This window comes from Pollachius pollachius, assembly GCF_949987615.1.
Source record: "Pollachius pollachius genome assembly, chromosome: 13".
NCBI lineage: Eukaryota > Metazoa > Chordata > Actinopteri > Gadiformes > Gadidae > Pollachius > Pollachius pollachius.
In genome coordinates this window covers 11,294,821-11,306,434 of record NC_136946.1, presented here as the reverse complement: position 1 = coordinate 11,306,434, position 11,614 = coordinate 11,294,821, and the positions used below count along the sequence as shown (strand labels likewise).

The 11,614-nt window shown below is 43.7% G+C and overlaps 2 protein-coding genes across 3 annotated transcripts; one reads left to right on the top strand and one right to left on the bottom strand.

Moving 5' to 3' along the window:
* LOC307084593 (zinc finger protein 706) lies at positions 1–3,099 on the top strand. Its single transcript, XM_079749023.1, has 4 exons — positions 1–99; positions 761–903; positions 1,285–1,417; positions 1,926–3,099. Exons 2-3 carry the CDS (start codon positions 769–771, stop codon positions 1,378–1,380), a joined length of 231 nt encoding a protein of 76 aa, XP_079605149.1. The 5' UTR covers positions 1–99; positions 761–768; the 3' UTR covers positions 1,381–1,417; positions 1,926–3,099.
* A 287-nt stretch (positions 3,100–3,386) lies between these two features.
* bmp8a (bone morphogenetic protein 8a) lies at positions 3,387–11,614 on the bottom strand. 2 transcript variants are annotated; one of them, XM_079750116.1, is made up of 7 exons: positions 10,853–11,614; positions 6,885–7,077; positions 6,485–6,633; positions 6,020–6,199; positions 5,562–5,641; positions 4,878–4,988; positions 3,387–4,491 (listed from the first exon to the last, which is right to left on the bottom strand). In XM_079750116.1, exons 1-7 carry the CDS (start codon positions 11,409–11,411, stop codon positions 4,342–4,344), a joined length of 1,422 nt encoding a protein of 473 aa, XP_079606242.1. In that variant the 5' UTR covers positions 11,412–11,614; the 3' UTR covers positions 3,387–4,341. The 2 variants fall into 2 exon arrangements, with proteins under 2 accessions (XP_079606242.1, XP_079606243.1); XM_079750117.1 differs by having other exon boundaries at positions 4,348–4,491; positions 4,816–4,988.

The following is an 11,614-nucleotide window of genomic DNA, read 5'->3' as shown; positions in this document are numbered from 1 at the left end:
GATTTACAGCACAATGATGTAGCCAAATGCCCTCTCTAAAGATTCCTCTAAAAGTCTCAGTAAAAGGAAACGACTGAAGAAAAGAAAGCAAGATAGAAGGTACATTTCGAGAATCTCATTTGGTATCCTTTTCAAAGGAGAGCACTATTTTCTTTGTCAAAACATCCACTTGTTATGGAAAGGGGTTTCATGTTAGTGCACGTGCGGGCCACATCGTCATTTAGAAGAGCGCTATTTGGATGTAGCGCGTTCGGCTAACGAAGCTAGCCTAGCGAGGCCACCGTGTGGAAGAAGACGTGTCTAAACGATGCGTAGAAATGAATCCGTAAAAGATGTCGGCTTGTGTTGGAGTATTGAAGATTATCTATAGCCCGATAACACTTTTGACTTAACACTTGGTGTATTAAGGTGGAAGTTGAACTCAAATCTGAATCGTAACCTAAAAGGCCGACTGTTGGCTTTACCATTTGTTGTGTTGGGTTTCAGCCGAAGATATAGATATCGTTCATCACTACAGTGCCCCCGCTATTCCTGAGTCAACAAACATGTGTGGGATCAAGTCAACTCAATAGTACCTAGTCACCGAAGACGTATCATAACTTATTAGAAAGGGCTATTTTTTTCCAGTGCTCCTCTAAGTTCAATCCCAAATAAATATGAATTCGTATCAATTGCACTCCCATGTGACTGGTATTCTGTTAATATATTGATATTCAAGGTCTTGAAAGGTCTGTATCTCACTATGCTTCTTCCATCATAGCTAGGATCATGGCTCGAGGGCAGCAGAAGATCCAGTCCCAGCAGAAGAACGCCAAGAAGGCTTCAGATAAGAAGAAGGGCGGTTTGGCTGAGCAGAAGTCATCAGCAATGGCAGCTCTGGTCCACACCTGCCCTGTCTGCAGGGTGAGTGTTATAGGGCCAAGTGCTGGCTACACTTCTTTTTACTGCTGCTGTTTCATGAGTGGGTTTGTCTGTATTTCTTATTAAGAAGCCACTCCTTATAATATTACAATGTTGTTCATCATGCTAGTAATTGTGGATTGCACTTGATATATCACAGCATTGGTTGGGACAAAATACAGTCAAATCTGTTCAGACTCGCTTTAAGGCACCTTCTTAAAGTATCCGTGATCACCATGCAAATCTATCTGGGTGGTCAATATAATGCGCAATTTGGGCTGGTACCGGACCCGGAGGGATTCAGTGGTTTATAACCCATTCATCACCATGGTTGAAAGGTTCTCTGTGTGGTGAATCACATTTCGCCCGGTGTTCTCCCTCCAGACAATGATGCCGGACCCCAAGACCTTCAAGCAGCACTTTGAGAGCAAACACCCCAAGTCCCCCATGCCCCCAGAGCTGGTGGACGTCAAGGCTTAGGAGGGCCGCCGGCTGGGGTCCCCTGCCCCAGTGATGGGTAAGAGACACACGGCACCTTGCATTTCAGTCCCTCCAGAAAAACGCGATTATGCGATGGCATAATTCAACAACAAATCGAAAAGCTGCATTTTTTCCGCAAGTTCCTGCAATTTTTGCAAGTTCCTGCGATTTCATCGCATAAAATTGCATAAATATGCCGCATATTTCACCGCATTTTTTAAGAAAACTTGCCGCATAATCAAGGATTTTTGGCCGCAATAATCACAAAAATACGCCGCATTTTTCTTGAGGGACTGGCATTTATGAAACAAACTGGAGCTACTGGCGCTTGCCTTGGGGCAGCGGGTTGTATATTTTACTGCAACGTGGACCTTTATGCCTCCTCCCCTCTCGTATGAAATGCTCCCTGAGGGATATTTAAATTGATCAGTTGAATGGATGAATGCCTCTTTGGATCTCATCGCATTGCTTTCATATAAGAAGATTATTGAACAGAAAGTCTTTAGATAACTTCCTTGTTTGCACTTTTGTTTTTATCCTTGCAGATACACAATGACGATGACTTGAAGGAAAAACTAGATCCCCCAACGGTGACTTCTGGTACCCCGGTGTTTGTTAATATCATGGACAGAATGGCTTTATTCGGCGGTGATGATGCCTATGTTGTGTGTCTGTGCATGTTGGGAAAAGAACACTGAGTAAACCAGCATCTGTTATTTTTTATTTGTCTTTTGAGCAAAACAGCTTATCTGCTTTGTGTCCCATAATGTTCCATAACGAACAGAACGGTTACTTTTGTCTGAAACTGCTAATGACCGACCACAAAGCAAACAGCCGCCACACCCCCTTTCAAATATATTTCGGTCAGGCCAAAACACATCATTACGGAGGTGTGTCATGTTTGTGTTTGAGTGGATATGACCATTGTCATTTATCCTGCATCAATAACCTGGACTTGCACAGCAAACCACTAGCTAAATTCATTGTGCTTTTTTTTGAATGATTAAATACAAGTTGTGGATAAAACAAAGAACACCCATGTTTGAAAGTTTTTAGCTTTTTGGGACCAAGGCTTTCCAGGCCGAACAAAAAAAGGCTCTGGTTCCGCTTTGCTTCTTTCCTCTTGGTCATGCCTCGACCAACAGTACCCACTGACCTCGAGTGTATTGGGTGTTGCTCATCCATGCCTCACTGTTGCAATGTTAAGACACCCTGTGTCATGCAACCCCTGCTTCGCACCATTTTCCCATGGACTGAGGCTACGTTGTTCTAACCGGCCTCATTCTACTACTGGCCATCTTTGTTCTGGCCTTTAGGTGAATGAGGCCCAAGGTGCAAGACTTGGGAATAGAATGTAAGGGTGACATTCGCCGCATTCAGGATTCCATTTTTAAGGAAAAAAAGAATTCCATTGGTTCCAGAACTATGCACGTATACCTCCTGATACTTGCTCTCTTGTGGTCTCTTAATCACTATTTCAACTAATTTGAATTCACTGCCGTGAACTGAACATTTAGGATGACATTTTAGGCAAATGCCAAGATGTTGTAGCGGTCTAGTTTTTTTATATATCTATATCTAGATATAAAGATACAAACTTAAGCAGCATCATGCAAGTGAAGTATAAAAGGCTAACTAATTAGTTTCGACTGCTGATGTATGTTTTGCTTTTTACCCTTTTCAATAAACGGCAATGTATTTAAAGTAACACTACAACAAGGCTTTATTTATGACTTTACAAAGCACCTTTTGTAATATGACAGCTGATCACCATTTCGAGGTTGATTAGGACATTAATGAAAAAGGCAATGTTAAAGTCAAAGGGGTATATGTTGACACTGTTGTATTCAAACCCCTCATTTAATAAGGGACGGTATTAATCAATGGGAAGGAAGTTCTGTAATCTTAGTGACTGAAATCAAATGTCATACGCTACCATGTATATCAAGTTAATCTAAGGGAAATGTACAAAATATAGCCTGGAATCAAATATTGGAAAAAGCATTATAGAATTATTAATTTTATTAGCAAAAACTTAAAACAATACAAATATGGTCTATTCAACCAAACATTATTTTTCCTGGAACTAAAGTATCTGTATACAGCCTTATATTTACAGTATTAAGACAAAATTGATGTTGAAGGCTCCCCTACGCTGAAACAATATAATATTAAGACAAAATTATATATCAAATAAAATCTGAGAGGTCTCCAGAATATTCAGTGAAATCATGGTGGCTTTAAAAAGCAAATAGAGGAAGTCTTACTTTGACTTAAAACTGGAATTGGATAGCTTGGAGGGTAGACTTGAACGCACAAACTTGTATCTTGTCTCATAACACAGTACAGTGTTAAACTGTCCACTCTAGCTTAAGGACAATATCTTTCAATGAACTAAATCAGTTTAGGAAAACATAGCAGCACATATCCTATATAAATCTTCAAGGCAGCTATGCTAAGCATGCAGTACCACTCTATAAACAGGACGATCAAACAAACTGACGATCTGACCTTTGACCCTAGAGATCCGATCCAATCTTTCCAGATGGTCACAAGAGAAACATCTGGATCAGCTAGAGTGCACGTCTTAATGAGATTTTTAGGATTGCAATAACTCTATTGATCCTATCCTACCCTGTATTCAAAGATGACTGAGATTGTGTGGACAGTATGCCATTATCCAGCTGCTTATACATGATGTTCATGGATCCAATATCCTACTCCAATGAATTGTAGTCAAAATAAGTGCTAATTTGATTTAAACCTACGCCATGTGGCTTTTGCAATGACAAAGGATTCTAACCTAAGTGTTTCCCCTCAACCGGTTAAGCGCTTCAGAGCCTAAATGGGTTTCCTTATAATTACCATTATAAATCATTCCACCTCATTTCAGCTCGCACAACAACCTTAAGAACATATACCGAACACTCCTGCTAATGGGGGCTGGGCGGGGATGATGCATCATAGACATCCGCAGGTCTTGACCACCATGTTGCGGTGCTTCTTGAGGATGACGTTGTTGTGTTCGTCGTAGAAGAGCACCGAGATGGGACTCAGTTTGGTGGGCGCGCAGCACGCCTTGGGCACCTCCTCTGGCTTTAACAGATGCACCTGAGAGAGGCACATTAGGTGTTACCAAAATACACTCACTTTAGTGAAACAACTTTTATTTTGGTAGGAGGAACTGAAATAATCTTGCAGTGGCCAAAAGGTCATCTTACATTGCCTTTTAAATGAAGACGCAAGTTTCATGCCCACATTGCAAACCTAGCAAAAAGGGAACTACCCTAGATCCTCCTGAAGAAACAACCTCGTTTTGCTCTCCAATGGCTGAGGCTAATTCGAAGCAGATTTTTACAAAGCATCAAATCAATTGCGATCCGATAGCCAGAGCCATATCACCTTTATTGAGCCAAAACCAAACCTAAACAACACCTTTTTACTCCAAAGTAATGGTTGTGAAGGATTCTTCTTTGAGTGGTGGATTGGGTACAGACCACTTGTTGGATGAGGGCGTGGTTGGTCGCGTTCATGCAGGAGCCCAGAGGGTAAAGACATTCCCCATCACAGTAGTAGGCAGAGTAGCCCGTAGGGGCCAACACCCAGTCCTGAAGGAAATACAGGAAAAGCCAGGGGCGTAGGAATGAGTTTAACATTGGGGGGGGGACACATATCGGAAACCTGACAGATCCGTTAATGGTTTGAACAGAAATATGTCATAAATTACCTTCACTGAAAAAATTCACAAATATATTTTATTCTACTAAAAAAATACATTTGTAAATGTAAAGGAAAACACATTTTGAATGGCAGTAATGAACTGATAAATATCAAATCAATTCTTTAATTGCACGCTCAATCATCCAGTTTTTTGAATAAGAAGCGGTGACAAGACGCTGTGTGGCGCTTTCAAAATAAAATAAAATATTTTTCTCCCCCGGTATAATTTTTAGGTGGGACAGATGCGCCTGTCTCCAATATTGGAGGGGACACGTCCCCTCCGTCCCCCCCGGTTCCTACACCCTTGGGTAAAGCACTTCTACCGTCACTACGAATGACATATAAAATATGGCTTCTTTTAGTAAATAGCACACTTACGATTAAGAACGAAAAAGTCGGTCCAGCTATATGGCAAACTATGTTTTTGGAAAATATAGTTAGAAAATAATAATCAGACCCACCTTCCAGCCGAGGTCACTGAAGCTGACGTAGAGTTCGTGTTTTCTGCACGCCTGGCGCCCGCTGTTGGCGTGACTGTGATCTGAACCAGGTAAAGAGCAATTGACCGCAAACATCCGTTAAGTTTTCCATCCATGCTAATGTTGCATTTTTAAAAGTAAGTGTTTGATTTAAATCCTCACTTAAGCCTTTAAAATAGGTACTTTTCATAAAATGTGACACATTGAGATGATGTGTAGGCCTATTCATACTGGAAACATTTCAGAATCACAATGAATTTGATCATCTCACTCACTGCTAATCTGTTTCCAATTTCCACTTAAATAAGCCACACTTAATTATCAAATAAATGATGTCAATTCAACAGTTGATATTTTTTGCGCTAATGACCAATGGTGACGAACGGTGGGTAACCACCAGAAGAGAAATATTCAACAAATGGTCATGTTAATTACCGTACCATGTATGCTGGGGACGGGCAGGTCGTATTTGTGTTTCTTCTTGCGGGGGTTTGGTTTGACGGCGCGCGGTGGGCGGCAGGGAATCTGGCTGGCCCTGAAGAACGTCACCATGAAGGGCTGCTTGGAACGAGGGCCCCGGCGCCCCACCAAACCAATCCAGCCCGCGGACAGGGAGCGATCTGCGGGGACACGGTTTGAAACACACTCAGGAAATCTATATTTTAAACCTGCACTGTGCAAGTTATCCCATGAGCAGCCTCTAGTGGCTTAGGTTGTAACCGCAGTTATAGCTATAGCGTTATATAGCCTATAAATATAGCCATACTTTTCTTCAAAAACGGACCAAAATAACAGGGTTTATAGAGAACAATTCCCTGGATGGATTGACTCCTAGACAGTGCACTATATAGGGCACCATTAGTGAGCCAATTTCAACATGGAACTATGTCTGGCACCAGACGCACCTTCCTCTGTCTCCACGTAGAGCCGTATCCCCAGGTTACTGCGTGGATGGAGCAGCCAGCGGTTGGAGGCGGAGGTGACGTCAAAGGCCAGCCAACCTTCCTGGCCAGCAGGGACAGACTGGATGTCCAGCAGAACCAGTTCAGGCTCTCTTGGAAGGAACGTAGAAACACAGGAGTGGAAAGTCAGTTATCCAGGACTAGAGCCTATTAGTTTGCCTTCATTGCTATAGGGGCCTAAAAAGCAGATGTCTTACGTTATTACCTTATTGTGTCCTAATCCTAATTAAATAATTTAAATAACCTATCAACATAGCCTGTAGGAGAATAATTCCAATATCGTTTTTAATTGACCCCCTGCTCTGAACTCCACCACTGCCCCCCGCCTCTGGAAGTCTCCTACCGGTGTCTGTTGTCTCGCTGGATCTCGTAGACGGAGATATGGAGGGTGCGGTTAGCCCGCTGGCCCATCGTCAGGGTCTTGTAGATACGAAACTCTGCGGCGGTCACCGTCTCCCCCTGGGGGAGGGGGGTGAGGTCGAAGCGGAACTCCTTCCAGTAGGGCCGGGGCTGCAGCAGATCCCTCTCCTGCTCCACTGGAGGAGGAAAAGATGAATAAAATCGAACACATTCACATTCTGATGGAGGATACACCTGTACACGATGATGTGTGCTCTAAATGTACATTGATTCACATTATTAATATACATGGGAAAATATGAATGTGCTATAAAAGGTTTGGTTATCGAAAAACGGACGTTATAGGCTCAAATGTAGGTGTATCTTTATCTTAAAGGTTTATCTGTATATAAAAGGGACATTTTCTTTAGACTTTTCCCCCTTCTGACCACAAGGTGGAAGCAGACACAAAAACTTCAAAACTGAAACGTACAGGTTTCAGCAACTCTGGCACGCTCCGAGTTCTTATCATACCTCCCTGATGTATAAACATCGCTTTTTTCTTTTTACTCCAGCAGACTCAAGAGCTACGCTGTAGATACAGAACACAAGAGAACCCCCTGCAATTAGATTGTTTATTGGTGTTCTGTGTAAACACAAATTCTTGGGGAAATTCCTTATCGGGTGGGATGTCATAAACTTACTGTCTAATATACAGTTGTCAAACAAAATATATATCACCATGCCGAAATCAGGGATTCCCTCACAACAAAATGGCAATATTAAGGTTAGCCTACAATACAGTAACACATCCTCCATACACTGACTAAAGCAGAGTACAGTGTCTTTACCCCACATACACACGGTGCAGAGTACAGTAATTAGAGAGACTAAGAGCTCTGACCGCTGCAGCTGTGCAGCACACACACACACCACTAATCACAGCCCTGGCTTGTATTTATAGACCTGCATCTTCCATCGCTTTTTTCATCTCCTCTGTCGTCTCTGACGCTCTCCGCTTGTGTGTCACTGGGACATGTAATTCTAACCAGCTGTGTCTTCCCATGCACAGATGTGTGGATGGTGATACACATACACACACACACACACACACACACACACACACACACACACACACACACACACACACACACACACACACACACAATGCAGGCCTTCATTGGACACCTTTGATTCTATACATGGCACAGGGAATCTATGATTCATTTTTCATTGTTGAATGCTTTCCTGCCAAACCTTTATTTGCTAGCTTCCATAAATGTTTTGGTGTTAAATACTGGGGAATACTGAAAGGGAACAGCAGAATGTAATTATTATTTTCTTTTTTTGTTTCTTTAACTGGATTGCCCTCAATGTAGACTATCAAATTGTTACAGAAAAACCTAACCAATTATGATTAATGAAGTCATTAAAATGAGAGTAAACTAAATGCTGTATAATTTGAAGTTCATTAAAAAAGGGGTATTGATATCTCTAAAAATAAATGAATTGCCATTTGTATTATTACAGGAATGAAGGTTAAACCCAACAGTTCACACGCTTTTCATCTCTAGACACATGGCTTTTTTAAACATTACTCCACTCATTCATTGTAGCATTTACAATTCTAAATTTGAATAAACCTATTGCGGAGTGTTTTCCCACGATGCAACATTCCAGCGGCCCAGAGGAAGGAAACCATTGGAGAGGAAGTTTAATTATTCAGACCTTGATAAGGATAAACATCAGCTTGGCCTTGACGTGTTTATGGCATGGGGAAGATTCAAGATATCCAGAGTGTTCCTGACTGTGGATATAATCTAGCATGAACAAATTGTTAGCCTGCTGAAACACACACTGCTTCCACGGTCTTTAACTTGTTATTACTCTGAAGGAGTTGGCTTCAAGTGTGTACTTATTGAATTTAATTAGATTCCACTTTTATTCTATAAATAAAAACAAAATTACAAAGTATTATGATTTATCCCTTCTATATTTAGATGTAACTATATTCAGATAGTGATAAATATTAATGAAGTTGAATTCCTTAGTATAGCTTCAGGTCATTGCTTCAGCTTCAAACATATTTTTATATTTGTGTATGCTATCATGAGGCAAATATGATAGCATTGTGGTAAAACGATTACACTTTCACTTGAGTGATGAATGTGTTAAATCTCTATTTTAAGCAATTAGGCACAAGCTCAGCTCTATAATCTCCCTATGTTTGTGTTGTAATAGTACTCTAATAGGATTAGTCGGTGGTAATGTGTGACGGCTGCAGGGCACTGACCCCTGCGCCTGCTGCTCATAAAGACTGTGGGTGGTTATCAGAGTAGAGGGGGGCCCTTCCACATTAGGAAAGTAAAAGTCCTGCTGTGTTTATTTTACAAACATCGGAGACATCTGATTTCTAGGCCCTCAAGTTTTACCAGGACGTTTAATCAGCTGTTAATTAAAAACATGTTACTTAAATTAGCATATCCAGATGTTTGGTCCTACCCTTCACTTTCTGAAATGACTAACTCCCAGCTCTGTTATTAAATTAGCCGTTAGATGTTCATACAAAGCGAATTAAAATATCAGAAGTTCAACCGTTATTGGCAAGGATTAGATGATAGGGCAGATGAACACATTTTAATGTCATTGTTATTGTGATTAGATGTGTTGTGATATTATAACAAAAAGGTAGCTGCAGATGATCAGCACCTGCTCCTATAGTGACATCATTTGGAGGATCAGCACCTCTAACTAATGGAGGTAAGCAGAACCTCTAGTAACTAATGAAGGTAAGCAGAACCTCTAGTAACTAATGAAGGTAAGCAGAACCTCTAGTAACTAATTAAGGTAAGCAGAACCTCTAGTAACTAATGAAGGTAAGCAGAACCTCTAGTAACTAATGAAGGTAAGCAGAACCTCTAGTAACTAATGAAGGTAAGCAGAACCTCCTGTAACTAATGAAGGTAAGCAGAACCTCTAGTAACATCACTCAGGTGATCAGCACCTCTAGTGACATCACGCAGGTGATCAGCACCTCTGGTGACATCATGTAGGTGATCAGCACCTCTAGTGACATCACTCAGGTGATCAGCACCTAGTGACATCACTCAGGTGATCAGCACCTCTAGTGACATCACTCAGGTGATCAGCACCTCTAGTGACAGCACTCAGGTGATCAGCACCTCTAGTGACATCACTCAGGTGATCAGCACCTCTAGTGACATAACGCAGGTGATCAGCACCTCTAGTGACATAACGCAGGTGATCAGCACCACTAGTGACGGCACTCAGGTGATCAGCACCTCTGGTGACATCACGCAGGTGATCAGCACCTCTAGTGACATCACGCAGGTGATCAGCACCTCTAGTGACATCACGCAGGTGATCAGCACCTCTAGTGGCATCACTCAGGTGATCAGCACCTCTAGTGACATCACGCAGGTGATCAGCACCTCTAGTGACCTCACTCAGGTGCTCAGCACCTCTAGTGACAGCACTCAGGTGATCAGCACCTCTAGTGACATAACGCAGGTGATCAGCACCACTGGTGACAGCACTCAGGTGATCAGCACCTCTAGTGACATCACGCAGGTGATCAGCACCTCTAGTGACATCACGCAGGTGATCAGCACCTCTAGTGGCATCACTCAGGTGATCAGCACCTCTGGTGACATCACGCAGGTGATCAGCACCTCTAGTGACATCACGCAGGTGATCAGCACCTCTGGTGACAGCACTCAGGTGATCAGCACCTCTAGTGACATCACGCAGGTGATCAGCACCTCTAGTGGCATCACTCAGGTGATCAGCACCTCTGGTGGCATCACTCAGGTGATCAGCACCTCTAGTGACATCACGCAGGTGATCAGCACCTCTGGTGACAGCACTCAGGTGATCAGCACCTCTAGTGACATCACGCAGGTGATCAGCACCTCTAGTGGCATCACTCAGGTGATCAGCAGCACCACTCACCCAGGTTGACGAAGCTCATCACGGTGTCCGCCTCGCTGACCACCGTCCCCAGCGGCGGCGTGTGCGTGCTAAGGGTCGGCAGCACGCCGTGGATCACGTGACCCCGCCCATCGGCCACGCCCATCCTCACTCCGTTATTACCAAGGATGTCGTTCCCCTGCTCCTCGCCCTCGGCCGACACAGCGTGGTACAGGTCCAGCATGAACAGGGGGGCCGAGGAGGGCGGCCGGAGAGGGGGGTGAGGCCTGGGTCTCCCCGGCAGGCCCAGGACGGACAGGATCTCCTTCTGCATCTCCTTCTTCTCCCGGCCGCTGAGCCGCTTGAAGCTGGAGTGCACCACCGCCTCGGCCTGCTGGCTCCACAGGGGCAGGGACAGCAGGAGCAGCAGGGGGACCAGGAGCAGGGTCCGGGGCTGGAGGAACGGGGAGCAGCAAAGACCCCTGGCTCTCCTGCTGCTGCTGCTGCTGCCGCTGCTGCAGCTGCAGCGAGTGTGTGTGGGGCTCCTAGAACTCCCAGAGTCGCCCGCTGTCCGGCGGGAGGAAGGATAGTCCGACCCCATGCCTTGACTGTCTGCCTTGTCTCCCACGTCTCCTTCTTGACTCCGCTTGCTTCTTCTTCTCTTCTTTATCCCAGCAGAGAATCCGTTGTTCCCCCCGCTACTAACTCAGGGTTCTCCTTAATCCCTCTGAACAACGCCACAGATTTCCACCAAATACACTCCACAACATCAGATGCAAAGACCGTCTGCGCGTCTCAAACGTT

Excerpts from the sequence above, each read along its gene's own strand:
- LOC307084593 (XM_079749023.1), top strand. The coding sequence starts at position 769 with ATGGCTCGAGGGCAGCAGAAGATCCAGTCCCAGCAGAAGAACGCCAAG. Across the intron at positions 904-1,284 it reads ACACCTGCCCTGTCTGCAGG|ACAATGATGCCGGACCCCAA; the intron begins GTGAGTGTTATA and ends TTCTCCCTCCAG.
- bmp8a (XM_079750116.1), bottom strand. The coding sequence starts at position 11,411 with ATGGGGTCGGACTATCCTTCCTCCCGCCGGACAGCGGGCGACTCTGGG. Across the intron at positions 6,200-6,484 it reads CTACGTGGAGACAGAGGAAG|ATCGCTCCCTGTCCGCGGGC; the intron begins GTGCGTCTGGTG and ends GTGTCCCCGCAG. Across the intron at positions 5,642-6,019 it reads GCCCGTCCCCAGCATACATG|ATCACAGTCACGCCAACAGC; the intron begins GTACGGTAATTA and ends TACCTGGTTCAG.